This window comes from Mustelus asterias, chromosome 8 (assembly GCF_964213995.1).
Source record: "Mustelus asterias chromosome 8, sMusAst1.hap1.1, whole genome shotgun sequence".
Classification (NCBI taxonomy): domain Eukaryota; kingdom Metazoa; phylum Chordata; class Chondrichthyes; order Carcharhiniformes; family Triakidae; genus Mustelus; species Mustelus asterias.
The window spans coordinates 12,059,698-12,085,252 of NC_135808.1; the positions used below are offsets into that span (position 1 = coordinate 12,059,698).

Genomic DNA, 25,555 nt, shown 5'->3' on the forward strand with positions numbered 1-25,555 from the left:
AGAGTTTATTTATTAGTGTCACAAGTAGGCTTACATGAACACTACAATGAAGTTACTTTGTAGAGAGGAAAGAGAGAATGTTCTAAAGCTGACTTTATAAAGTGAAAAAGGCTCCAGACACAATAACGGGGCTCAGTTTGATTGGTTTACAGACTTCCTGGCACTGAGAGTGTCTCTGATCACGTGAAGTCAGATCCAGGAAGTGCAGCTCGGAACAAGAGTTGAAAGTGAAAGAGGTGGAACAGGGAAGAGAGACAGAGAGAGACTCTGAGCACTGGGATGGCATCTCCGGATCTCACCCAGGAACTAACCTGTCCCATCTGCCTGGAGATATTCACCCAGCCCGTGTCTCTGGAATGTGAACATCACTTCTGCAGGAGCTGCATCTCCCAGAGTTGGGAGAAGGTCCCGGGAGATGTTTCCTGCCCCCAGTGTCGACAGGTCTTCACCCAGAGGAACATCAGGCCCGCTCGCACCCTGGCTAACATCGTGGAGAAGCTCAGAGCGCTGAAGGTGACACAGCCAGAGGAGGGGTTTTACTGTCAGGAACACGAGGAGAAGCTGAAACTGTTCTGTGAAGATGAAGAGAGAGCCATTTGTCTGGTGTGTGGCATGTCCAGAGCTCACAAGATGCACAGTGTGATCCCAATAAAGGAGGCAGCCCAGATATACAAGGTACTGGATCACTGCCACTGACACAGACAGGGAGGGAAGAGGGACAGGGGGTAAGTAACAGAGTGAGAGGGGGGCTTGTTGGATGAGGAAGGGGAGGGCTGCAGGGAGTGGGGGAGGGATGGGGAGAGGGAGGTGGAGAGGGTTGAGGGGAGGGGAAGGTTGATGGAGGAGGGGAATGGACCTGGAGGAGGATAATTGCAACAGGCGGAATTAACACAAAGTTTCTCCTAAATTTCTTAATCCTTTCATCCCAAACATTGAGAGTGACCAATCCTGGGAATATCTCCTTCCCTCCTTCACCAGTGTGAGTGGATTTAAAAACAGCAAACTCCTCCAGAAGGTGCCGTTAGCGGGTGTTCCCTTTCACAACCCTCTTTGTGTCCTTTCTGTCTGCCAGAACAAGTTAGAAACATCATTGGAGACTCTGCAGAAGCAAATGGACCTCAGTCTTCACAGGAAAAGAGAAGGAGAGGATGGCATTTCACAGATGAAGGTAGGAGAGTGTCCTTTAGGCTTTGTGTAATGTTCCCTGTGTTTGTCATTGAGAGTGAGTGAGCTTCTCACACAGTGAGAGAGAGGGAGAGAGTTTTACTGAATAAAATGCTGGGGTCCAAATCACATTGCAGCTGCTCCCTGAACTGGACTGTAAGGGAGCGTCTGTAAATTGCAAAATATGGCAACAATGTATAAAGGTCTAATTTTATCACTGCACCCAATCTCAACAATTGACAAAATGAATCCAGTCAGTAACTCATTCCCTGACATCCATTATCCTATATATAAACCATCTGAACCCCTCGATTGGATTCCAGTCTGTAACTCACTCCCAGGTATCCATTATTCTATACATAAACCATCCGAACCCCTCGGTTGGATTCCAGTCGGTAACTCACTCCCAGGTATCCATTATTCTATATATAAACCATCTGAACCCCTCGATTAGATTCTCGTCTGTAACTCACTCCCAGGTATCCAGTATTCTGTATAAAAACCAGCTGAACCTCTCGATTAGATTCCAGGCTGTAACCCACTCCCAGGTATGCATTACTCTATATAAAAACCATCTGAACCCCTCAATTAGATTCCAGTCTGTAACCCACTCCCAGGTATGCATTACTCTATATAAAAACCATCTGAACCCCTCGATTAGATTCCAGTCTGTCAGTGACTCCCGGTTATTCATTTTTCTGTATATAAAACATTTGAGCCCTTGATTAGATTCCAGTCTGTAATTAACTCCCAGGTAAACATTGATCCATGTATAAATTTGAACCCCTCAATTAGTTTTCTCTCAGTAACTCACTCCTTGCTCTCTTATATTTTATCAGAAACCATTGGTATAATTTTACTGTGTTCAGCTGTAACTCACTCCCACACACCGAATATTCCATCAAACAGCTGATCGTGCAGTGAATGGGCAGAGGCCAGGGACACTGGGATTACAGACATTGTTTATTCCGCTCTGTATTCAATCTGTTCCAGACTGAAGTTGAGAGACTGAGAAATGAAATCCGCAGTGAATTTGAAAAGATGCACAAGTTCCTGTTTGAGAAGGAAGAGCTGATGAAAACAGAGTTGGAGCGAAAAAGCAATAAAATATTTGAGGAAATGGAGAACAATTTAAAGAAAACCTTGGATGAAATGTCTTCTGTTGAAGGAGCAATAAGAGATCTTCAATCCAGGCTGGAGATACAAGAGGCTCCAGAGTTCCTCAAGGTACAAAACCTCTTTGCCTTGTCCAGGAGAACATTGCGGGACTGAGGGCTGACACACTGACCTTTAACCTCTGGGCCTGGGTTTGGCCTCAGTCTGATTGGGTGGATGATTATCTCTTGCTGCTGTCAGTGAGGGTGCAGTGGGAGATGGGGTGAGGTAATCTCAGTGTGATTCCTATACACAGTGTAACCACAGCACTGAGTGATGTTTGGATTCAGAGAGAACTGGGCTGGGAGCTGGAGGGATTTACACTGGGGCAGATGGGGCTGTTCTGAGGATGGGGTTAAGGGGCATTGTTGAAGTGTAGAAGGTAGATCTTTATTGTGCTGCGGGTTCTGCTGTTCCTGACCCTGCAAACGCTTGATTCAACTGAAGACACAGCCAGCAATGGGGTTGGGATTGAAATCGAGGATTCAGAGAAGACACAAATTAGAGGAGTGCAGATGTCTCCGAGCGTTGTGGAGCTGGAGGAGATCACAGAGACAGAGAGGAGTGAGGCCAGGGAGGAATTTGAAAACCAGGATGAGAATGTTTTCAATGAATACGTTGTTGAGCTGGGAGCCAGTGGAGGTCACCAAGCACCGGGGTGATGGGGGCTACAATCAGATAGATAAGAATGTAAGCTGCTGAGGACAGGACATCCAGCTGGACATGGGCACCGGGAGGGGTGGTTGGGTGATCAGGAATATTTGGGAATAGGATAGAGGGACACAAGAGATGGGTCACATGGAGATAATGAGCTCAGAGTGGGAATGAAAGGAAAATGGAAATGTTATTTTCTCAATGATTCCTCGGTGTCTCCATTCTGTTCCTCCTGATAATTTCTCCCTGAGTTCGACAGCAACAGATCTTGAACAGGAACATAGAAACAGTGGATTTGGAGCAGAAGTCGGCAATTCAACCCTTCGAGCTGCTTCGCCCATTCAAACACTTCCTGGTCTGAAATCCACCTCCCGATCTGTTCCCCATATCCCCTGAACTCATTTTGTATCAGAAATATGTCTATCTCCTTCTTGAAACCATTTGGGTCAGCATGGTGGCACAATAGTTAGCACTGCTGCCTCACAGTGCCAGGGACCCGGGTTTGATTCCTGACTTGGGTGACTGTCTGTGTGGAGTCTGCTTGTTCTCCCCGTGTCCATATGGGTTTCCTCCAGGTTCTCCGGTTTCCCCCCACAGTCCGAAAGATGTGCTGGTTTGGTGAATTGGCTACGCTAAATACTCCCTCAGTGTACATAAACTGATGCAGGAGTGTGGCGATGAGAGGATTTTCACAGTAACTTCATCGCAATGTAAGCTTACTTATGATGCAAATATACTTTAAAACTTTTACTTTAATGATTCCGACTCCACCGCGCCACGGGGCAGCGAGTTACACAGATTTACCCCCCTCTGCGAGAAGTCGTTCCTCCTCATCTCAGTTTTAAATCTACCGCCACTCAACCTATACCTGTGACCCCTTGTTCTAATCAGACTCAATAATATCTATTCTGTTTCTGTCCCCTCAGGATATACAAGACCTTGTGAAGAGGTGAGCAGATTTAAAGGAACAGTTTTGCGATGTGATCGCTGCTGTCTCTCTCACACAGACTGATTTGTGGACCTGTTTTTACAGGAGTCAGATGGAGTTTCACGAGGCTGGAACTGTCTCCACTCAGTTACCTGTGGGTATCGATGGTGGACCATTCAAATACATCAATGTGTGGAGGGAAATGAGAGCAGTGATTTCACCAGGTATCATTCTCTGTATATTGCCATCTCCGTACTGTTATCCACGTGACTAATGGGCTTTGACACACTGATGGAATGACCATAAGAAAGAAGAGCAGCAGTGATCCAGCCCAGTGAACCTGCTCTGTTTTTGGATCAGATTATGACTGATCTGCTTGTGGCCTTCACTCTACTTACCCTCCGTACCCCACATAACCCTTAACCCCCTTGTTGATCAAAAATCTATCCAACTCAGCCTTGTAGTCAATGAGGCAGCCTCCACTGCTCTCTCTGTGGAAGAGAATTCCAAAGACTAATGACCCTCTCAGAGGAGAAATTCCTCCTCATCGCCGTCTTATATCACCCTTTTATTGAAGCTTTGCTGCCTCGATCTAGATTTCCCCAGGAGATGAAACACCCTCCCAGCATCTACCCTGTCAAAGGGACCCCCTCAGAATCTCACATGTTTCGAGAAGATCACCTCTTATTCTTCTAAACTTCAATGAGTTTTGACCCAACTTGCTCAACCTTTCCTCAGGAGACAATCCCTTCATCTTAGGAATCAACCTCGTGAAGCTTCTCTGAACTGCGTCCAATGAAAGTATCTCCCTCCTGATGTAAGGTGACCAAATCTGTACACAATACTCAAGCTGCAGTTTCACCAGTGAACACAGGAGGAGATCATTCGGCCCATTGTGTTCCTGCTAGCTCACTGTAGAATGCTGTAGATTTATGTGTCATTCCAGAATCTGGAGTGGGATTTCCAGACTGACACACCCAGCGCCGCACTGAGGAAGTGCGGCAGTGTTGGAGGAGCCGTCTTTCAGCTGAGACTTCACACCTTCTCAGTTGGAGGTCAATGATTCCGTGGCATGGGTTTGAAGAAGAGTTGGAGAGCTCTCCCCCCTTGTCCTGCCTGAGATCTCCGAGGTGGTGGTATGGCTGGAGGAGTTTCCAGAGATACAGAGAGGGGAGTCTGTGGAGACACGGGATTGAGAATTTTAATTTGAAGCATTCCTGTACCAAGGAAGTGTTGTGGCGCAGTGGGTAGCATCCCTGCCTGTGAGCCAGCAGCTCCGGATTTGAGTCCCAATTCAGGACATAGTGGCCATGGAAGGTGCGTTCATAATGTGGCCGACACAGGTAGAGTCTCAATTTGCAAAATCCCACCTACAGCTGGCAGTAAGAGTGGGAGAGAATCCTGGTCAGCCACACTTGATGTGCCCCTGGAGCTATAAGCCCCTGGTGACAGACCGAGTGACTCGGTACAGAAACAACAAACATTGCTGGGTCAGAATCCGATACTGTCTGTACACGTCTCTGATTCACTCCGATTTTTCTTATAGTAACAGCTTCCCATTTATGTTCCCTCCCAGTTCCAGCATCTCTCACCCTGGATCCAGACACAGCTTACGAGCAACTCATCATTTCCCAGGATCTGAGCAGTGTGAGGTTCGGAAATGAGAATAAAGATCTTCCTGATAATCCAGAAAGATTTGAATTATACTGTTATGTTTTGAGCTGCCAGAGTTTCACATCAGGGAGACATTACTGGGAGGTGGGACTTGGAAACAAGATACACTGGATTGTGGGTGTCTGCAGAGAGTCTGTCAACAGGAAAGCAAATATCACACGTTCACCTGAGAATGGATTCTGGGTCATCGGCCGGTATCCTCAGTGCAAATCATTGAAAATCCCGGATGTCATCTCCCAGCTGAAAGTGAAACCCCGGAAGTTAGGAATTTACCTGGATTATGAGGGGGGCCAGGTGTCATTTTACGATGCTGAGGACATGTCTCACCTGTACACATTCACTGACACATTCACCGAGAAACTCTACCCCATCTTTAATCCTTGTAGGAATGACTATGGTGATAACTCTCAGCCACTCACACTGCTCACTCGCTAACACACTCAGACATGGTTTTTGATGTCAGGATGGTGCTGTGTGCTGTCTAACCCACTGCCCAAGCAAGTCACATTGTCCCAATTCTCTGCTGCGCGATATTGGGGGGTGTGGCCGGGTGTTTGAGTGTGTTTGCAGTTTGGAGTTTACTGTAAAGTTAACTCAGCTTCTCAAACTGTCCCGTTCTCAATCTGTGACAAACCCAGACACATTGGGCTGTAATAAAATGAATTGTGGTAACTGTGCCCAGTCCCGAACAGTTCATTGTAAAGCCATTTCCATTTGCTCCATTTAATAAAGGTTTTATTTGCAGACTGGACTGTGCAGATTGTTGATTCAGAGAATATGTAGAATGAATTAGGAATAAGAATATCAGAATAGGTTCTGGAGGAGGACACATCAACATCAACTCCACTTTCCCACCCTATCCCTTCACTCCCTTTGTAGACAAGAAGATATCGATCTCTGGGTTGAATATTCTCGCTGACAGCTCACCGAGGTAGAGAATCCCAAAGATTCACAACTCTCTCTGAGTGAAGACATTTCTCCTCGTCTCAGTCTTAAATGGCTGCCCCCTTATCCTGATTCTGTGACTCCGAGTTCTAGAGCAGTCTCAGCATCGACTCTGTCAGGATCCCGAACAATTGTGTCTGTCTCAATAAGATCACCCCTTATTCTTCTAAACTTTAAAGATTACAGATCCATTGTACTCACTCTCTCTATTCTCCTCGTGTCTGCGTGGGTTTCCTCCGGGTGCTCCGGTTTCCTCCCACAGCCCAAAGATGTGCGGGTTAGGTTGATTGGCCAGGTTAAAAATTGCCCCTTAGAGTCCTGGGATGCATAGGTTCGAGGGATTAGCGGGTAAAATGTGTGGGGGTAGGGCCTGGGTGGGATTGTGGTCGGTGCGGACTCGATGGGCCGAATGGCCTCCTTCTGCACTGTAGGGTTTCTATGACTCTCTCCTCATATAGAACAACCCTTTCACCCCAAGAATCTATTCAGTGAACCTTCATTGCAGCCTTTGAGGTAAGTCTAGGTTTCCTTAGGTAAGGAGACTAAAACTGTGCCCAGTCCCCCAACTGTGACCACACCCAGTCGCTGTTTCATTGCAGCAAGACTTATACTCTTATACATCAGCCCCATTGTAATAAAGGCGAACATAACATTTACCGTCCTAATTGCTCACTGTATCTGCTTGTTAACTTTCTCTGCTTCACCCCAAATCCCTCTGACTCCCAACATTTACAAGTCTCCCATCTTTCAAATAAATTATCCTGATATCCTCATCGAGTCATAGTGGTTTACAGCATGGAAACAGGCCCTTCGGCCCAACTTGTCCATGCCGTCCAGATTTTAACCACTCACCTAGTCCCAATTACCCTCATCCTGATGGGCACTTTCCCCATGTTGGCTGGATGGGCTTTACATGGAGCAGCCCCGCCATCTGCTGGCAGTGCTGTGAATGGCCACTTGCTCTGTCAGCTGCCTTTAAACTGGAGGCTGGATTTAGTGAGGCCGTCAATATAAGATAGTCATTAACAAATCCAATCGGGAATTCGAGACCAACATCTTTACCCAGAGAGTGGTTAGAATGAGGAACTCCCTCCCATTCAAGGAGATCAGGAATGGGGAAGGGGTTTGATGTGGGAAATTTCTCACAAATCAATCCAGTTTCACGATAGTCGAGACTTAGACACTGAGAGGGTTAATAGCAAAGGGTTAAATGATTCTGGAAACAAGATTGTAGGCTAATGAGAGAATAGATTACACACATGTGAATGTAGTAGGAGAGTTAAACAAGTAATTATGATTTAAACATATATGCTGATATTTTAAATGTATTTTAAGTGTTGTATGAATTATTCACTTCAGCCGAAGGCAGGTAACCGCAAGGTATGATGGGAAAGGTGAATAGTTCAGAACCAAAGGCCTGGGAATCCTGCACTTTGCAAAATTCATCTCCGGAAGTTTCTTATGTCGCAACACATGTTGCAATTTTATGAATCGGTGTTTTCCTTGTCCAGACTCGAGATGGAAATGTGCCCGGATGCCGGCACACCTGTCTATCCAGTTTGGCAATGATTGGGTGGAAACATTAACTTTGACCCCTATAGTGAGTGTCTCGGGTAACCTGGCAATGGGGAGGTGGCTTTAGCCAAGATAGGAGTTAGTGTCTGGATTTCATGGACAAATAAGACATCATTCTGCTGGATGGTGAGATGCAATTGGCTGAGGTACATGACAGGTATTATTATTGATATGTGTATCTTAAATATGATTAATTTTAAGCTAATGTAAGGCAAGAATGATTGATAAGAAAACCTATAATTGTTCTGTTTAGAATTGTAAAGGTCAGATCTATTCGGAGAGTTCTGGCTGCTCGATCCGAGAGCTGACTCCACCCTCTGATGATCTCCGAGCAGCTGCTAATTAAATAAAGTTACATCTTTGGTTCAGAAACACTGTCTCCGTGAGTCTTGGATTGTCTTAAGTTTTCCTGACAGTTCTGGTCACCTCGGGTCCCTCACAACAGTCTTAAAATAGAGAGAGAGGCTCCGTGCCCAGCAGTTCAGTGCTGTACTCACTGTGACTGGGTTTGGTGAGGGGTTCCAGACCCTTGTTTCAGCTGAAGCAATATTTTAAAGTGGGGGCTGGATGGCAGTATATGTGCTCACAGTGACACCCAGTGGCAGGCAATGGAAAGGCACATTGCACAGAGTGTTCAACAAGAGGCTGATTCACTACCTCCCATTGCGTGCTGCCACCCCAGTCGAATATCCTTCTCACCAGCATTACTGTCTCAGTAACATGTCTCACAAGATGATTGCAGACTGTCGGGGAGACAATAGCAGATTCAGCATCACGATTTGTTGAAACGGAACATGAACAAACTGATGGAGCAGGAGGTGAGCAGGAATTTAAAGATGTTATTGTGCAGTCGATGTCCCAGTTCCTGGTGTGTTAATGTGATCCAGTGAGCTGACAGAGGCTGTCCATTCAACACTCTCCAGTAACTGGAGGCTCAGCCCAGGTAGGGTGTGAGAGTGTGTGTGTGAGAGTGAGTGTGTGTGTGTGTGTGTGTGTGTGTCTGTGAGTAGGTCTCTGACTGGGACTGATGATTCATACATACAATCCCTGCAGTGCAGAATGAGGCCATTTGGCCCATCGAGCCTGCACCAGCAACAATCCCATCCAGGCCTGATCCGCAGGACGCCGCATATTTACCCTGATAATCCCCCTGACACTAAGGTGCAATTTAACAGGGCAAATCCCCCTGGTCCACACAGCTTTGGAGTGTGGGAGGAAACCGCAGCACTTGTAGGAAAACCCCGCAATCACGGGGAGAATGTGCAAACTCCACACAGACAGTGACCCGAGCTGGGAATTGAACCCAGGTCCCTGGCGCTGTGAGGCAGCCGTGCTAACCACTGTACCACCCGTAGGACTCCCGTCAGGACGCTTTGCAACAGAGACACTTTGATTCAGTCTGAGCCAACAAACAAATTACATTTATATAGCGCCTTTCATGCAGTGAAACATCCAGAGGGACAGGGACGGAAATCAGACAAAAATAATTGAGGCTGAATGTGATCTTCCAGAGCCAATCTCCCCACAGCGAGATAATGTGCAGCAACTGAGGAATGAGAAGCTGGAACACAGGATTGTTCCTGTTCATTGAGTTAATGATAACCCCAAAGCCCAGATAGAAACAAATCCAATCTTTAACCGGGGAGGGTGCCTGGATTGTGGAGGGAGATCAGTCCTGGGAGCCGGAGGAGAAACCTTCCTCACCGCTCTCCACTGATGTCCCAGTTTCAGCATCCCGGATCCTGGATTCTGATCCCAGTTTGCAGAGTAAAGGGGCGAAGGAATTTGCAAAGTCAGAGGCATCAAAAGTTATTTATTGAAGAATTGACGGGGGTGTGGGGGTTAACATGGAAGTTGGATAAAGGAGAACCAGTGGACGTGATTTATTTAGATTTCCAGAAGGCCTTTGACAAGGAGCCACGTAGGAGACTTAAATCAGTCAAGAGCCCATGGTGTTAAGGGCAAGATCCTGGCATGGAGAGAGGATTGGCTGACTGACAGAAGGCAGAGAGTGGGGATAAAGGGGTCTTTCTCAGGATGGCAGCCGGTGACTAGTGGTGTGCCTCAGGGGTCAGTGCTGGGAATCCAACTTTTCACAATATACAGGAACAATTTGGAGGAAGGAATTGAAGGCACTGTTGCTAAGTTTGCAGATGATACAAAGATATGCAGAGGGACAGGTCGTATTGAGGAAGCAGGGAGGCTGTAGAAGGACTTGGACAGGTTAGGAGAGTGGGCAAAGAAGTGGCAGATGGAATACAATGTGGAAAAGTGTGAGGTTACGCACTTTGGAAGGAGGAATGGAGGCACAGACTATTTTCTAAATGGGAAAATGCTTCGGAAATCAGAAACACAAAGGGACTTGGGAGTCCTTGTTCAAGATTCTCTTAAGGTTAACGTGCAGGTTCAGTCGGCAGTTTGGAAAGCAAGTGCAATGTTAGCATTCATGTCGAGAGGGCTAGAATACAAGAGCAGGGATGGACTTCTGAAGCTGTATAAGGCTCTGATCAGACCCCATTTGGAGTATTGTGAGCATTTTTGGGCCCCATACCTAAGGAAGGATGTGCTGGTCTTGGAAAGGGTCCAGAGGAGGTTCACAAGAATGATCCCTGGAATGAAGAGCTTGTCGTATGAGGAACGGTTGAGGGCTCTGTACTCATTGGAGTTTAGAAGGATGAGGGGGGATCTTATTGAAACTTACAGGATGTTGCGAGGCCTGGATAGAGTGGACGTGGAAAAGATGTTTCCACCAGTAGGAAAAACTAGAACAGAGAGCAGAACCTCAGGCTAAAGGGACGATCCTTTAAAGCAGAGATGAGGAGGAATTTCTTCAGCCAGAGGGTGGTGAATCTGTGGAACTCTTTGCCGCAGAAGGCCGTGGAGGCCGGGTCATTGAGTGTCTTTAAGACAGAGGTAGACAAGTTGTTGATTAATAAGGGAATCAGGGATTATGGGGAAAAGGCAGGAGAATGGGGATGAGAAAAGTATCAGTCATGATTGAATGGCGGAGCAGACTCGATGGGCCGAGTGGCCTAATTCTGCTCCTATGTCTTATGGTCAGATTGTGACGGGCGTGGAGTGAGGATAGGGAGGGTCTCAGAGATGAGATGGAATTGAAAAGGTTTTGGGGATGAGAAAGAGGAGAGAAACCAGAGAAAGATGTGGGGGTGGAGGGGCAGTATTTGATCAGTGGGCTGGGGGAGGGGGGGGATTGGGTCAGGGGGCTGGGGGAGGGGGGATTGGGTCAGGGGGCTGGGGGAGGGGGGATTGGGTCAGGGGGCTGGGGGAGGGGGGATTGGGTCAGTGGGCTGGGGGAGGGGGGATTGGGTCAGTGGGCTGGGGGAGGGGGGATTGGGTCAGGGGGCTGGGGGAGGGGGGATTGGGTCAGTGGGCTGGGGGAGGGGGGATTGGGTCAGTGGGCTGGAGGAGGGGGGATTGGGTCAGTGGTCTGGGGGGATTGGGTCAGTGCGCTGGGGGGAGGAGGGATTGGGTCAGTGGGCTGAGGGAGGAGGGATTGGGTCAGTGGGCTGGGGGAGGGGGGATTGGGTCAGTGGGCTGGGGGGGGGGGGATTGGGTCAGGGGGCTGGGGGAGGGGGGATTGGGTCAGTGGGCTGGGGGAGGGGGGATTGGGTCAGTGGGCCGGGGGAGGGGGGATTGGGTCAGTGGGCTGGGGGGGGGGGGATTGGGTCAGGGGGCTGGGGGAGGGGGGATTGGGTCAGTGGGCTGGGGGAGGGGGGATTGGGTCAGTGGACTGGGGGAGGGGGGATTGGATCAGGGGGCTGGGGGAGGGGGGATTGGGTCAGTGGGTTGGGGGAGGGGGGATTGGGTCAGGGGGCTGGGGGAGGGGGGATTGGGTCAGGGGGCTGGGGGTGGGGGGAGTGGGTCAGTGGGCTGGGGGAGGGGGGATTGGGTCAGGGGGCTGGGGGAGGGGGGATAGGGTCAGTGGGCTGGGGTAGGGGGGATTGGGTCAGTGGGTTGGGGGAGGGGGGATTGGGTCCGGGGGTTGGGGGAGGGGGGATTGGGTCCGGGGGCTGGGGGAGGGGGGATTGGGTCCGGGGGCAAGGGGAGGGGGGATTGGGTCCGGGGGCTGGGGGAGGGGGGATTGGGTCCGGGGGCTGGGGGAGGGGGGATTGGGTCAATGGGGTGGGGGAGGGGGGATCGGGTCAGGGGGCTGGGGGAGGGGGGATCGGCTCAGTGGGCTGCGGGAGGGGGGATCGGGTCAGGGGGCTGGGGGAGGGGGGATCGGGTCGGTGGGCCGGGGGAGGGGGGATCGGGTCGGTGGGCCGGGGGAGGGTGGATCGGGTCGGTGGGCCGGGGGAGGGGGTTTGGGTCGGTGGGCCGGGGGAGGGGGGATTGGGTCAGTGGGCTGGGGGAGGGGGGATTGGGTCAGTGGGCTGGAGGAGGGGGGATTGGGTCAGGGGGCTGGGGGAGGGGGGATCGGGGCTGGGGGAGGGGGGATCGGGTCAGGGGGCTGGGGGAGGGGGGATCGGGGCTGGTGGAGGGGGGATCGGGTCAGTGGGCTGGGGGAGGGGGGATTGGGTCAGTGGGCTGGGGGAGGGGGGATTGGGTCAGGGGGCTGGGGGAGGGGGGATTGGGTCAGTGGGCTGGGGGAGGGGGGAATGGGTCAGGGGGCTGGGGGAGGGGGGATTGGGTCAGGGGGCTGGGGGAGGGGGGATTGGGTCAGGGGGCTGGGGGAGGGGGCAGGCGGTCAGGAGCAGAGACAGCTGAAAGAATGGTCTCAATCTTAACTGAGAAATTGCTGAGTTCCTCACAAGTGTTGGGATTGAGGGGGGAGAGGGGGGTTTTAAGGAATGTGTTTGTAGAGGGGAAAGGGAGAATGTTCTAAAGCTGACTTTATAAAGTGAAAAAGGCTCCAGATACAATAAAGGGCTCAGTTTGATTGGATTACAGAATTCCTGGCACTGAGAGTGTCTCTGATCACGTGAAGTCAAATCCAGGAAGTGCAGCTCGGAACAAGAACTGAAAGTGAAAGAGGTGGAACAGGGAAGAGAGACAGAGAGAGACTCTGAGCACTGGGATGGCATCTCCGGATCTCACCCAGGAACTAACCTGCCCCATCTGCCTGGAGATATTCACCCAGCCCGTGTCTCTGGAATGTGAACATCACTTCTGCAGGAGCTGCATCTCCCAGAGTTGGGAGAAGGTCCCGGGAGATGTTTCCTGCCCCCAGTGTCGACAGGTCTTCACCCAGAGGAACATCAGGCCCGCTCGCACCCTGGCTAACATCGTGGAGAAGCTCAGAGTGCTGAAGGTGACACAGCCAGAGGAGGGGTTTTACTGTCAGGAACACGAGGAGAAGCTGAAACTGTTCTGTGAAGATGAAGAGAGAGCCATCTGTCTGGTGTGTGGCATGTCCAGAGCTCACAGGATGCACAGTGTGATCCCAATAAAGGAGGCAGCCCAGATATACAAGGTACTGGATCAGTGCCACTGACACAGACAGGGAGGGAAGAGGGACAGGGGAGTAAGTAACAGAGTGAGAGGGGGGCTTGTTGGATGAGGGAGGGGAGGGATGGGGAGAGGGAGGTGGAGAGGGTTGAGGGGAGGGGAAGGTTGATGGAGGAGGGGAATGGACCTGGAGGAGGATAATTGCAACAGGCGGAATTAACACAAAGTTCCTCCTAAATTTCTTCATCCTTTCATCCCAAACATTGAGAGGGACCAATCCTGGGAATATCTCCTTCCCTCCTTCACCAGTGTGAGTGGATTTAAACACAGCAAACTCCTCCAGAAGGTGCCGTTAGCGGGTGTTCCCTTTCACAACCCTCTTTGTGTCCTTTCTGTCTGCCAGAACAAGTTAGAAACATCATTGGAGACTCTGCAGAAGCAAATGGACCTCAGTCTTCACAGGAAAAGAGAAGGAGAGGATGGCATTTCACAGATGAAGGTAGGAGAGTGTCCTTTAGGCTTTGTGTAATGTTCCCTGTGTTTGTCATTGAGAGTGAGTGAGCTTCTCACACAGTGAGAGAGAGGGAGAGAGTTTTACTGAATAAAATGCTGGGGTCCAAATCACATTGCAGCTGCTGCCTGAACTGGACTGTAAGGGAGCGTCTGTCAATTGCGAAATATGGCAACAATGTATAAAGGTCTAATTTTATCACTGCACCCAATCTCAACGATTGACAAAATAAATCCAGTCAGTAACTCATTCCCTGAAATTCATTATCCTATATATAAACCATCTGAACCCCTCCATTAGATTCCAGCCTGTAACTCACTCCCAGGTATCCATTATTCTACATATAAACCATCTGAACCCCTCAATTAGATTCCAGTCTGTTTCTCTCTCCCAGGTATGCATTATTCTATATATAAACCATCAGAATGTCTTGATTTGATTCCAGTCTGTAACTCATTCCCAGGTATCCATTGTTCTTTATGTAAACCATCCAAAACCCTCGGTTATATTCTAGTCTGTAACCCACTCCCAGATTTCCATCATTCTATATATAACCATCTAAACCTCTCGATTAGATTCCAGTCTGTAACCCATTCCCTGGTATCCATTATTCTATATATAAACCATCTGAACCCCTCGATTAGATTCCAGTCTGTAATTCACTCCCAGGTATCCATTATTCTATATATAAACCATCTGGACCCCTCGATTAGATTTCAATTTATAACTCACTCCCAGGTATACATTATTCTACATATAAATCGTCTGAACCCCTCAATTAGATTGCAGTCTGTAACTCATTCCCAGGTATCCATTATTCTATATATAAACCATCCAAACCCCTCGGTTAGATTCTGGTCTGTAACTCACTCCCAGGTATCCATTATTCTATATATAAACCATCTGAACCCCTTGATTAGATTCCAGTCTGTAACTCACTCCCAGGTATCCATTATTCTATATATAAACGATCCGAACCCCTCGGTTGGATTCTAGTCTGTAAGCCACTCCCAGGTATCCATTATTCTATATATAAACATCTGAACCCCTCAAATAGATTCCAGTCTGTAACCCAATCCAAGGTATCCATTATTCTTTATAAAAACCATCTGAACCCCTCGATTAGATTCCAGTCTGTCAGTGATTCCCGGTTATTCATTTTTCTATATATAAACCATTTGAACCCTTGATGAGATTCCAGTCTGTAATTAACTCCCAGGTAAACATTGATCCATGTATAAATTTGAACCCCTCGATTAGTTTTCTCTCAGTAACTCACTCCTTGCTCTCTTATATTTTATCATAAACCATTGGTATAATTTTACTGTGTTCAGCTGTAACTCACTCCCACACGCCGAATATTCCATCAAACAGCTGATCGTGCAGTGAATGGGCAGAGGCCAGGGACACTGGGATTACAGACATTGTTTATTCCGCTCTGTATTCAATCTGTTCCAGACTGAAGTTGAGAGACTGAGAAATGAAATCCGCAGTGAATTTGAAAAGATGCACAAGTTCCTGTTTGAGAAGGAAGAGCTGATGAAAATAGAGTTGGAGCGAAAAAGCAATAAAATATTTGAGGAAATGGAGAACAATTTAAAGAAAACCTTGGATGAAATGTCTTCTGTTGAAGGAGCAATAAGAGATCTTCAATCCAGGCTGGAGATACAAGAGGCTCCAGAGTTCCTCAAGGTACAAAACCTCTTTGCCTTGTCCAGGAGAACATTGCGGGACTGAGGGCTGACACACTGACCTTTAACCTCTGGGCCTGGGTTTGGCCTCAGTCTGATTGGTTGGATGATTATCTCTTGCTGCTGTCAGTGAGGGTGCAGTGGGAGATGGGGTGAGGTAATCTCAGTGTGATTCCTATACACAGTGTAACCACAGCACTGAGTGATGCTTGGATTCAGAGAGAACTGGGCTGTGAGCTGGAGGGATTTACACTGGGGCAGATGGGGCTGTTCTGAGGATGGGGTTAAGGGGCATTGTTGAAGTGTAGAAGGTAGATCTTTATTGTGCTGCGGGTTCTGCTGTTCCTGACCCTGCAAACGCTTGTTTCAACTGAAGACACAGCCAGCAATGGTGTTGGGATTGAAATCGAGGATTCAGAGAAGACACAAATTAGAGGAATGCAGATGTCTCCGAGCGTTGTGGAGCTGGAGGAGATCACAGAGACAGAGAGGAGTGAGGCCAGGGAGGAATTTGAAAACAAGGTTGAGAATGTTTTCAATGAATACGTTGTTGAGCTGGGAGCCAGTGGAGGTCACCAAGCACCGGGGTGATGGGGGCTACAATCAGATAGATAAGAATGTAAGCTGCTGAGGACAGGACATCCAGCTGGACATGGGCACCGGGAGGGGTGGTTGGGTGATCAGGAATATTTGGGAATAGGATAGAGGGACACAAGAGATGGGTCACATGGAGATAATGAGCTCAGAGTGGGAATGAAAGGAAAATGGAAAAGCTATTTCCTCGGTGTCTCCATTCTGTTCCCCCCTCATAATTTCTCCCTGAGATTTACAGCAACAGATCTTTAACCTGAGCTCAGGAACAGAGGAATTAGGAGCAGGAGTCGGCAATTCAGCCCTTCGATCCTGCTCCGCCATTCAATCAGATCATGGCTGATCTCTCCCTGGTCCCAAATCCACCTCCCCACCTGATCCCCGTATCCCTTTAACCTGTTTTTTTATCAGAAATATATCCATCTCCTTCTTGAAACTATTTAATGATTCCGACTCCACCGCGCCACGGGGCAGCGAGTTACACAAATTTACCCCCCTCGGCGAGAAGCCGTTCCTCCTCATCTCAGTTTTAAATCTACCGCCTCTCAACCTATACCTGTGACCCCTTGTTCTAATCTGACTCAATAATATCCATTCTGTTTCTGTCCCCTCAGGATATACAAGACCTTGTGAAGAGGTAAGCAGATTTAAAGGAACAGTTTTGCGATGTGATCGCTGCTGTCTCTCTCACACGGACTGATTTGTGGACCTGTTTTTACAGGAGTCAGATGGAGTTTCACGAGGCTGGAACTGTCTCCACTCAGTTACCTGTGGGTATCGATGGTGGACCATTCAAATACATCAATGTGTGGAGGGAAATGAGAGCAGTGATTTCACCAGGTATCATTCTCTGTATATTGCCATCTCCGTACTGTTATCCACGTGACTAATGGGCTTTGACACACTGATGGAATGACCATAAGAAAGAAGAGCAGCAGTGATCCAGCCCAGTGAACCTGCTCTGTTTTTGGATAAGATTATGACTGATCTGTTTGTGGCCTTCACTCTACTTACCCCCCCTCCCCACCCCACATAACCCTTAACCCCCTTGTTGATCAAAAATCTATCCAACTCAGCCTTGTAGTCAATGAGGCAGCCTCCACTGCTCTCTCTGTGGAAGAGAATTCGAAAGACTAATGACCCTCTCAGAGGAGAAATTCCTCCTCATCACCATCTTATATCACCCTTTTATTGAAGCTTTGCTGCCTAGATCTAGATTTCCCCAGGAGATGAAACACCCTCCCAGCATCTACCCTGTCAAAGGGACCCCCTCAGAATCTCACATGTTTCAAGAAGATCACCTCTTATTCTTCTAAACTTCAATGAGTTTTGACCAACTTGCTCAACCTTTCCTCAGAAGACAATCCCTTCATCTTAGGAATCAACCTAGTGAAGCTTCTCTGAACTGCGTCCAATAAAAATATCTCCCTCCTGATGTAAGGTGACCAAATCTGTACACAATACTCAAGCTGCAGTTTCACCAGTGAATACAGGAGGAGATCATTCGGCCCATTGTGTTCCTGCTAGCTCGCTGCAAGACAACTCACCTGCTCGCACTCCTCCACCTTCTCTCTCTCACTCTGCAGATATTTCCTCTTCAGATTTTGATCCCATTCTCTTCGAAAGCTGAGTTTGAATCTGATTCCACCACAGTGCGTTCCACACCCTAAACACTGGCTGTGTGAAAAGGTTTCTCCTCGCGTTACTGTGGCTTCCTTTGTCAATCACGTCTAATTCTCTCTCCTCTGGTTCTCCATCCTTCCACCAATGGGAACAGTTTCTCCTGATCTACTCTGTCCAGCCCCCTCATGAATTTCAACATCTCTTTCTAATCTCCTCTTAGCCATCTCAGCTCCATGTAGAACTGCCTCAGTTTCACCAATTTATCTACATACCTGAAGTTCCTATCCCAGGGACCGTTCTGGTAAATCTTTTCTGCACTGCATTTCATAACTTCACATTCCCAAAGTGTGGCTCCCAGAACTGGACACAATACTCCAGTTCGGACTGAACCAGTGTTTTGTACAGATATAGTATAATCTTCTTGCTTTTTACTCCCTATTCCCTATTAATACAGCTCAGGATGCTCTTGCTTTATTAACCGTGCTCTCAACCTGCCCTGTAATCCGCAGATTGTGAAACGATGCCCTGTACATCAAGGTTTAGTCATTAATATACATCGGGAAGAGGCAGGATCCTAACACTGATCCTGTGGAACCCCCCCCACTGTATATCTCCCCCTCTCTGAAGAAACAGCTGTCCACCACTTCTCTCAGTTCGCTGTCTCTCGATCAGTTTCAGATCCATGTTGCTGCTGTCCTCATTATTCTGTACATTTTCTATCTTTCTGTCTGTTAGCGGCAGGTCAGAGTTCTGTTCGTCAATATTCCTCACAAACTGGTTCCGAGTGAGTTCCACTGGTTTTGAGTGAATACCAATAATTCCACATAGGAGTTGAAGAAGAGTTGGAGAGATCTCCCCTCTGGCCTGAGATCTCAGAGGGGTTGCAGGGCTGGAGGAGGTGACAGAGATACAGAGAGGGGAGGATGTGGAGACACGGGAGTCAGAATATTAAGTTTGAGAAGTTGCAGGGCCAGAACGTGATGTGGGTCTGGGAGTATGGGAGGGGGAATGGGTGAATGGGCCTTGAGCGAATGGAGAGAAATTCCTTCAGATGCTCTGTCCCGGAGGTTCTCCAGTTCCTGGGCTGAGGAAAGTGGGGATGTCCTATCACCTTCTGTACACGTCTCGTGATTCACTCTGTTTTTCTTATAGTAACAGCTTCCCATTTATGTTCTCTTCCAGTTCCAGCATCTCTCACCCTGGATCCAATCACAGCAAACAACCGACTCATCATTTCCCAGGATCAGATCAGTGTGAGGTTTGGGGACAGGGTGCTTCTTATTGTTCCAGATCAACCAAAAAGATTTAATGAAAAATTGTATGTTTTGAGCTGCCAGAGTTTCACATCAGGGAGACATTACTGGGAGGTGGGACTTGGAAACAAGACTGCCTGGATTGTGGGTGTCTGCAGAGAGTCTGTCAACAGGAAAGGAAAGATCATTCCTTCAACTGAGAATGGATTCTGGGTCATCGGCCGGTATCCTCAGTGCAAATCAGAGAAAATCCCGGATGTCATCTCCCAGCTGAAAGTGAAACCCCGGAAGTTAGGAATTTACCTGGATTATGAGGGGGGACAGGTGTCATTTTACGATGCTGAGGACATGTCTCACCTGTACACATTCACTGACACATTCACCGAGAAACTCTACCCCATCTTTAATCCTTGTAATAATGCCTCTGGTGATAACTCTGAGCCACTCACACTGCTCACTCGCTAACACACTCAGACATGGTTTTTGATGTCAGGATGGTGCTGTGTGCTGTCTAACCCACTGCCCAAGCAAGTCACATTGTCCCAATTCTCTGCTGCGCGATATTGGAGGGTGTGGCCGGGTGTTTGAGTGTGTTTGCAGTTGGAGTTTACTGTAAAGTTAACTCAGCTTCTAAAACTGTCCCGTTCTCAATCTGTAACAACCCAGACACATTGGGCTGTAATAAAATGAATTGTGGTAACTGTGCCCAGTCCCGAACAATTCATTGTAAAGCCATTTCCATTTGCTCCATTTAATAAAGGTTTTATTTGCAGACTGGACTGTGCAGATTGTTGATTCAGAGAATGTGCAGAATGAATTAGGAATAAGAATATCAGAATAGGTTCTGGAGGAGGAGACATCAACATCAACTCCACTTTCCCACCCTATCCCTTCACTCCCTTTGTAGACAAGAAGATATCGATATCTGGGTTGAATATTCTCGCTGACAGCTCACCGAGGTAGAGAATCCCAAAGATTCACAACTCTCTCTGAGTGAAGACATTTCTCCTCGTCTCAGTCTTAAATGGCCGACCCCTTATCCTGATTCTGTGACTCCGAGTTCTAGAGCAGTCTCAGCATCAACCCTGTCAGGGTCCCGAACAATTGTGTCTGTCTCAATAAGATCACCCCTTATTCTTCTAAACTTTAAAGATTACAGATCCATTGTACTCACTCTCTCCTCATATCGAACAACCCTTTCACCCCAAGAATCTATTCAGTGAACCTTCATTGCAGCCTTTGAGGTAAGTCTAGGTTTCCTTAGGTAAGGAGACTAAAACTGTGCCCAGTCCCCCAACTGTGACCACACCCAGTTGCTGTTTCATTGCAGCAAGACTTATACTCTTATACATCAGCCCCATTGTAATCAAGGCGAACATAACATTTACCATCCTAATTGTTCACTGTATCTGCTTGTTAACTTTCTCTGCTTCACCCCAAATCCCTCTGACTCCCAACATTTACAAGTCTCCCATCTTTCAAATAAATTATCCTGATATCCTCATTGAGTCATAGAGGTTTACAGCATGGAAACAGGCCCTTCGGCCCAACTTGTCCATGCCGTCCAGATTTTAACCACTCACCTAGTCCCAATTACCCTCATCCTGATTGGCACTTTCCCCATGTTGGCTGGATGGGCTTTACATGGAGCAGCCCCGCCATCTGCTGGCAGTGCTGTGAATGGCCACTTGCTCTGTCAGCTGCCTTTAAACTGGAGGCTGGATTTAGTGAGGCCGTCAATATAAGATAGTCATTAACAAATCCAATCGGGAATTCGAGACCAACATCTTTACCCAGAGAGCGGTTAGAATGAGGAACTCCCTCCCATTCAAGGAGATCAGGAATGGGGAAGGGGTTTGATGTGGGAAATTTCTCACAAATCAATCCAGTTTCACGATAGTCGAGACTCAGACACTGAGAGGGTTAATAGCAAAGGGTTAAATGATTCTGGAAACAAGATTGTAGGCTAATGAGAGAATAGATTACACACATGTGAATGTAGTAGGAGAGTTAAACAAGTAATTATGATTTAAACATATATGCTGATATTTTAAATGTATTTTAAGTGTTGTATGAATTATTCACTTCAGCCGAAGGCAGGTAACCGCAAGGTATGATGGGAAAGGTGAATAGTTCAGAACCAAAGGCCTGGGAATCCTGTACTTTGCAAAATTCATCTCCGGAAGTTTCTTATGTCGCAACACATGTTGCAATTTTATGAATCGGTGTTTTCCTTGTCCAGACTCGAGATGGAAATGTGCCCGGATGCCGGCACACCTGTCTATCCAGTTTGGCAATGATTGGGTGGAAACATTAACTTTGACCCCTATAGTGAGTGTCTCGGGTAACCTGGCAATGGGGAGGTGGCTTTAGCCAAGATAGGAGTTAGTGTCTGGATTTCATGGACAAATAAGACATCATTCTGCTGGATGGTGAGATGCAATTGGCTGAGGTACATGACAGGTATTATTATTGATATGTGTATCTTAAATATGATTAATTTTAAGCTAATGTAAGGCAAGAATGATTGATAAGAAAACCTATAATTGTTCTGTTTAGAATTGTAAAGGTCAGATCTATTCGGAGAGTTCTGGCTGCTCGATCCGAGAGCTGACTCCACCCTCTGATGATCTCCGAGCAGCTGCTAATTAAATAAAGTTACATCTTTGGTTCAGAAACACTGTCTCCGTGAGTCTTGGATTGTCTTAAGTTTTCCTGACAGTTCTGGTCACCTCGGGTCCCCCACAACAGTCTTAAAATAGAGAGAGAGGCTCCGTGGCCAGCAGTTCAGTGCTGTACTCACTGTGACTGGGTTTGGTGAGGGGTTCCAAACCCTTGTTTCAGCTGAAGCAATATTTTAAAGTGGGGGCTGGATGGCAGTATATGTGCTCACAGTGACACCCAGTGGCAGGCAATGGAAAGGCACATTGCACAGAGTATTCAACAAGAGGCTGATTCACTACCTCCCATTGAGTGCTGCCACCCCAGTCGAATATCCATCTCACCAGCATTACTGTCTCAGTAACATGTCTCGCAAGATGATTGCAGACTGACGGGGAGACAATAGCAGATTCAGCATCACGATTTGTTTAAACGGAACATGAACAAACTGATGGAGCAGGTGGTGAACAGGAATTTAAAGATGTTATTGTGCAGTCGATGTCCCAGTTCCTGGTGTGTTAATGTGATCCAGTGAGCTGACAGAGGCTGTCCATTCAACACTCTCCAGTAACTGGAGGCTCAGCCCAGTTAGGGTGTGTGTGTGAGAGTGAGTGTGTGTGTGTATGTGTCTGTGAGTAGGTCTCTGACTGGGACTGATGATTCATACATACAATCCCTGCAGTGCAGAATGAGGCCATTTGGCCCATCGAGCCTGCACCAGCAACAATCCCATCCAGGCCTGATCCGCAGGACGCCGCATATTTACCCTGATAATCCCCCTGACACTAAGGTGCAATTTAACAGGGCAAATCCCCCTGATCCACACAGCTTTGGAGTGTGGGAGGAAACCGCAGCACTTGCAGGAAAACCCTGCAATCACGGGGAGAATGTGCAAACTCCACACAGACAGTGACCCGAGCTGGGAATTGAACCCAGGTCCCTGGCACTGTGAGGTAGCCGTGCTAACCACTGTACCACCCGTAGGACTCCCGTCAGGACGCTTTGCAACAGAGACACTTTGATTCAGTCTGAGCCAACAAACAAATTACATTTATATAGCGCCTTTCATGCAGTGAAACATCCAGAGGGACAGGGATGAAAATCAGACAAAAATAATTGAGGCTGAATGTGATCTTCCAGAGCCAATCTCCCCACAGCGAGATAATGTGCAGCAACTGAGGAATGAGAAGCTGGAACACAGGATTGTTCCTGTTCATCGAGTTAATGATAACCCCAAAGCCCAGATAGAAACAAATCCAATCTTTAACCGGGGAGGGTGCCTGGATTGTGGAGGGAGATCAGTCCTGGGAGCCGGAGGAGAAACCTTCCTCACCGCTCTCCACTGATGTCCCAGTTTCAGCATCCCGGATCCCGGATTCTGATCCCAGTTTGCAGAGGAAAGGGGGGTGGGGGGTGGAGGCGGGGAGGGGAGATGGGGGTGGGAATTTCCAAAGTGAGAGGCATCAAAAGTTATTTATTGAAGAATTGATGGGGATGGGGGTAAGAAGGAAGTTGGATAAAGGACATGTTTTATTTACATTTGCAGAAGGCCTTTGACAAAATGCCGCATAGGAGACTGTTAAGTGAGTTAAGAGCCCATGGTGTTAAGGGCAAGATCCTGGCATGGAGAGAGGATTGGCTGACTGGCAGAAGGCAGAGAGTGGGGATAAAGGGGTCTTTCTCAGGAAGGCAGCAGGTGACTAGTGGTGTGCCTCAGGGGTCAGTGCTGGGACCACAACTTTTCACAATATACAGGAACAACTTGGAGGAAGGAATTGAAGGCACTGTTGCTAAGTTTGCAGATGATACAAAGATATGCAGAGGGACAGGTCGTATTGAGAAAGCAGGGAGGCTGCAGAAGGACTTGGACAGGTTAGGAGAGTGGGCAAAGAAGTGGCAGATGGAATACAATGTGGAAAAGTGTAAGGTTACACACCTTGGAAGGAGGAATGGAGGCACAGACTATTCTCTAAATGGGAAAATGCTTCGGAAATCAGAAACACAAAGGGACTTGGGAGTTCTTGTTCAAGATTCTCTTAAGGTTAATGTGCAGGTTCAATCGGCAGTTAGGAAGGCAAATGCAATGTTAGCATTCATGTCGAGAGGGCTGGAATACAAGAGCAGGGATGGACTTCTGAAGCTGTATAAGGCTCTGGTCAGACCCCATTTGGAGTATTGTGAGCAGTTTTGGGCCCCACACCTAAGGAAGGATGTGCTGGTCTTGGAAAGGGTCCAGAGGAGGTTCACAAGAATGATCCCTGGAATGAAGAGCTTGTCGTCTGAGGAACGGTTGAGGGCTCTGTACTCATTGGAGTTTAGAAGGATGAGGGGGGATCTTATAGAAACTTACAGGATATTGCGAGGCCTGGATAGAGTGGACGTGGAAAAGATGTTTCCACCAGGAGGAAAAACTAGAACAGAGAGCAGAACCTCAGGCTAAAGGGACGATCCTTTAAAACAGAGATGAGGAGGAATTTCTTCAGCCAGAGAGTGGTGAATCTGTGGAACTCTTTGCCACAGAAGGCCGTGGAGGCCGGGTCATTGAGTGTCTTTAAGACAGAGGTAGACAAGTTGTTGATTAATAAGGGGATCAGGGATTATGGGGAAAAGGCAGGAGAATGGGGATGAGAAAAGTATCAGTCATGATTGAATGGCGGAGCAGACTCGATGGGCCGAGTGGCCTAATTCTGCTCCTATGTCTTATGGTCAGAATGTGACGGGCGTGGAGTGAGGATAGGGAGGGTCTCAGAGATGAGATGGAATTGAAAAGGTTTTGGGGATGAGAAAGAGGAGAGAAACTAGAGAAGTATGTGGGGGTGGAAGGGCAGTATTTGATCAGTGGGCTGGGGGAGGGGGGATTCGGTCAGTGGGCAGGGGGAGGGGGGACTGGGTCAGTGGGCTGGGGGAGGGGGGATTGGGTCAGTGGGCTGGGGGAGGGGGGATTGGGTCAGTGGGCTGGGGGGAGGAGGGATCGGGTCAGTGGGCTGGGGGGAGGAGGGATCGGGTCAGTGGGCTGGGGGAGGGGGGATCGGGTCAGTGGGCTGGGGGAGGGGGGATCGGGTCAGTGGGCTGGGGGAGGGGGGATCGGGTCAGTGGTCTGGGGGAGGGGGGATCGGGTCAGGGGGCTGGGGGAGGGGGGATTGGGTCAGTGGGCTGGGGGAGGGGGGATTGGGTCAGGGGGCTGGGGGAGGGGGCAGGAGGTCAGGAGCAGAGACAGCTGCAAGAATGGCCTCAATCTTAACTGAGAAATTGCTGAGTTCCTCACAAGTGTTGGGATTGAGGGGGGAGAGGGGGGTTTTAAGGAGTGTGTTTATAGAGGGGAAAGGGAGAATGTTCTAAAACTGACTTTATAAAGTGAAAAAGGCTCCAGACACAATAAAGGGCTCAGTTTGATTGGATTACAGAATTCCTGGCACTGAGAGTGTCTCTGATCACGTGAAGTCAGATCCAGGAAGTGCAGCTCGGAACAAGAGTTGAGAGTGAAAGAGGTGGAACAGGGAAGAGAGACAGAGAGAGACTCTGAGCACTGGGATGGCATCTCCGGATCTCACCCAGGAACTAACCTGTCCCATCTGCCTGGAGATATTCACCCAGCCCGTGTCTCTGGAATGTGAACATCACTTCTGCAGGAGCTGCATCTCCCAGAGTTGGGAGAAGGTCCCGGGAGATGTTTCCTGTCCCCAGTGTCGACAGGTCTTCACCCAGAGGAACATCAGGAGGG

General features: G+C 48.4%; 2 protein-coding genes across 3 annotated transcripts; both read left to right on the forward strand.

Annotated features, from left to right (window-relative positions):
• The first annotated feature begins 223 nt into the window (after positions 1-223).
• LOC144496843 (zinc-binding protein A33-like) lies at positions 224-8,464 on the forward strand. 2 transcript variants are annotated; one of them, XR_013498448.1, is made up of 7 exons: positions 224-675; positions 1,073-1,168; positions 2,158-2,391; positions 3,900-3,922; positions 4,007-4,125; positions 5,478-6,713; positions 6,952-8,464. XR_013498448.1 is itself a non-coding variant. In XM_078217410.1 (6 exons), the coding sequence occupies exons 1-6, from the start codon at positions 280-282 to the stop codon at positions 6,008-6,010; spliced, it is 1,401 nt and encodes a 466-aa protein (XP_078073536.1). In that variant the 5' UTR covers positions 224-279; the 3' UTR covers positions 6,011-8,464. The 2 variants fall into 2 exon arrangements, 1 of the variants encoding a protein (XP_078073536.1); XM_078217410.1 differs by having other exon boundaries at positions 5,478-8,464.
• Positions 8,465-12,862: 4,398 nt separating this feature from the next.
• Positions 12,863-21,848, forward strand: LOC144496844 (zinc-binding protein A33-like). Its single transcript, XM_078217411.1, has 6 exons — positions 12,863-13,529; positions 13,908-14,003; positions 15,474-15,707; positions 16,912-16,934; positions 17,019-17,137; positions 19,103-21,848. The coding sequence occupies exons 1-6, from the start codon at positions 13,134-13,136 to the stop codon at positions 19,636-19,638; spliced, it is 1,404 nt and encodes a 467-aa protein (XP_078073537.1). The 5' UTR covers positions 12,863-13,133; the 3' UTR covers positions 19,639-21,848.
• The last annotated feature ends 3,707 nt before the right edge of the window (positions 21,849-25,555 follow it).

What these genes read in the sequence shown, in the direction of transcription:
- LOC144496843 (XM_078217410.1), top strand. Translation starts at nt 280, where the DNA reads ATGGCATCTCCGGATCTCACCCAGGAACTAACCTGTCCCATCTGCCTG. An exon ending in ATACAAGACCTTGTGAAGAG is followed by an intron (nt 3,923 to 4,006) that starts GTGAGCAGATTT and finishes CTGTTTTTACAG; the next exon opens with GAGTCAGATGGAGTTTCACG. An exon ending in GAGAGCAGTGATTTCACCAG is followed by an intron (nt 4,126 to 5,477) that starts GTATCATTCTCT and finishes GTTCCCTCCCAG; the next exon opens with TTCCAGCATCTCTCACCCTG.
- LOC144496844 (XM_078217411.1), top strand. Translation starts at nt 13,134, where the DNA reads ATGGCATCTCCGGATCTCACCCAGGAACTAACCTGCCCCATCTGCCTG. An exon ending in AGGCTCCAGAGTTCCTCAAG is followed by an intron (nt 15,708 to 16,911) that starts GTACAAAACCTC and finishes CTGTCCCCTCAG; the next exon opens with GATATACAAGACCTTGTGAA. An exon ending in ATACAAGACCTTGTGAAGAG is followed by an intron (nt 16,935 to 17,018) that starts GTAAGCAGATTT and finishes CTGTTTTTACAG; the next exon opens with GAGTCAGATGGAGTTTCACG.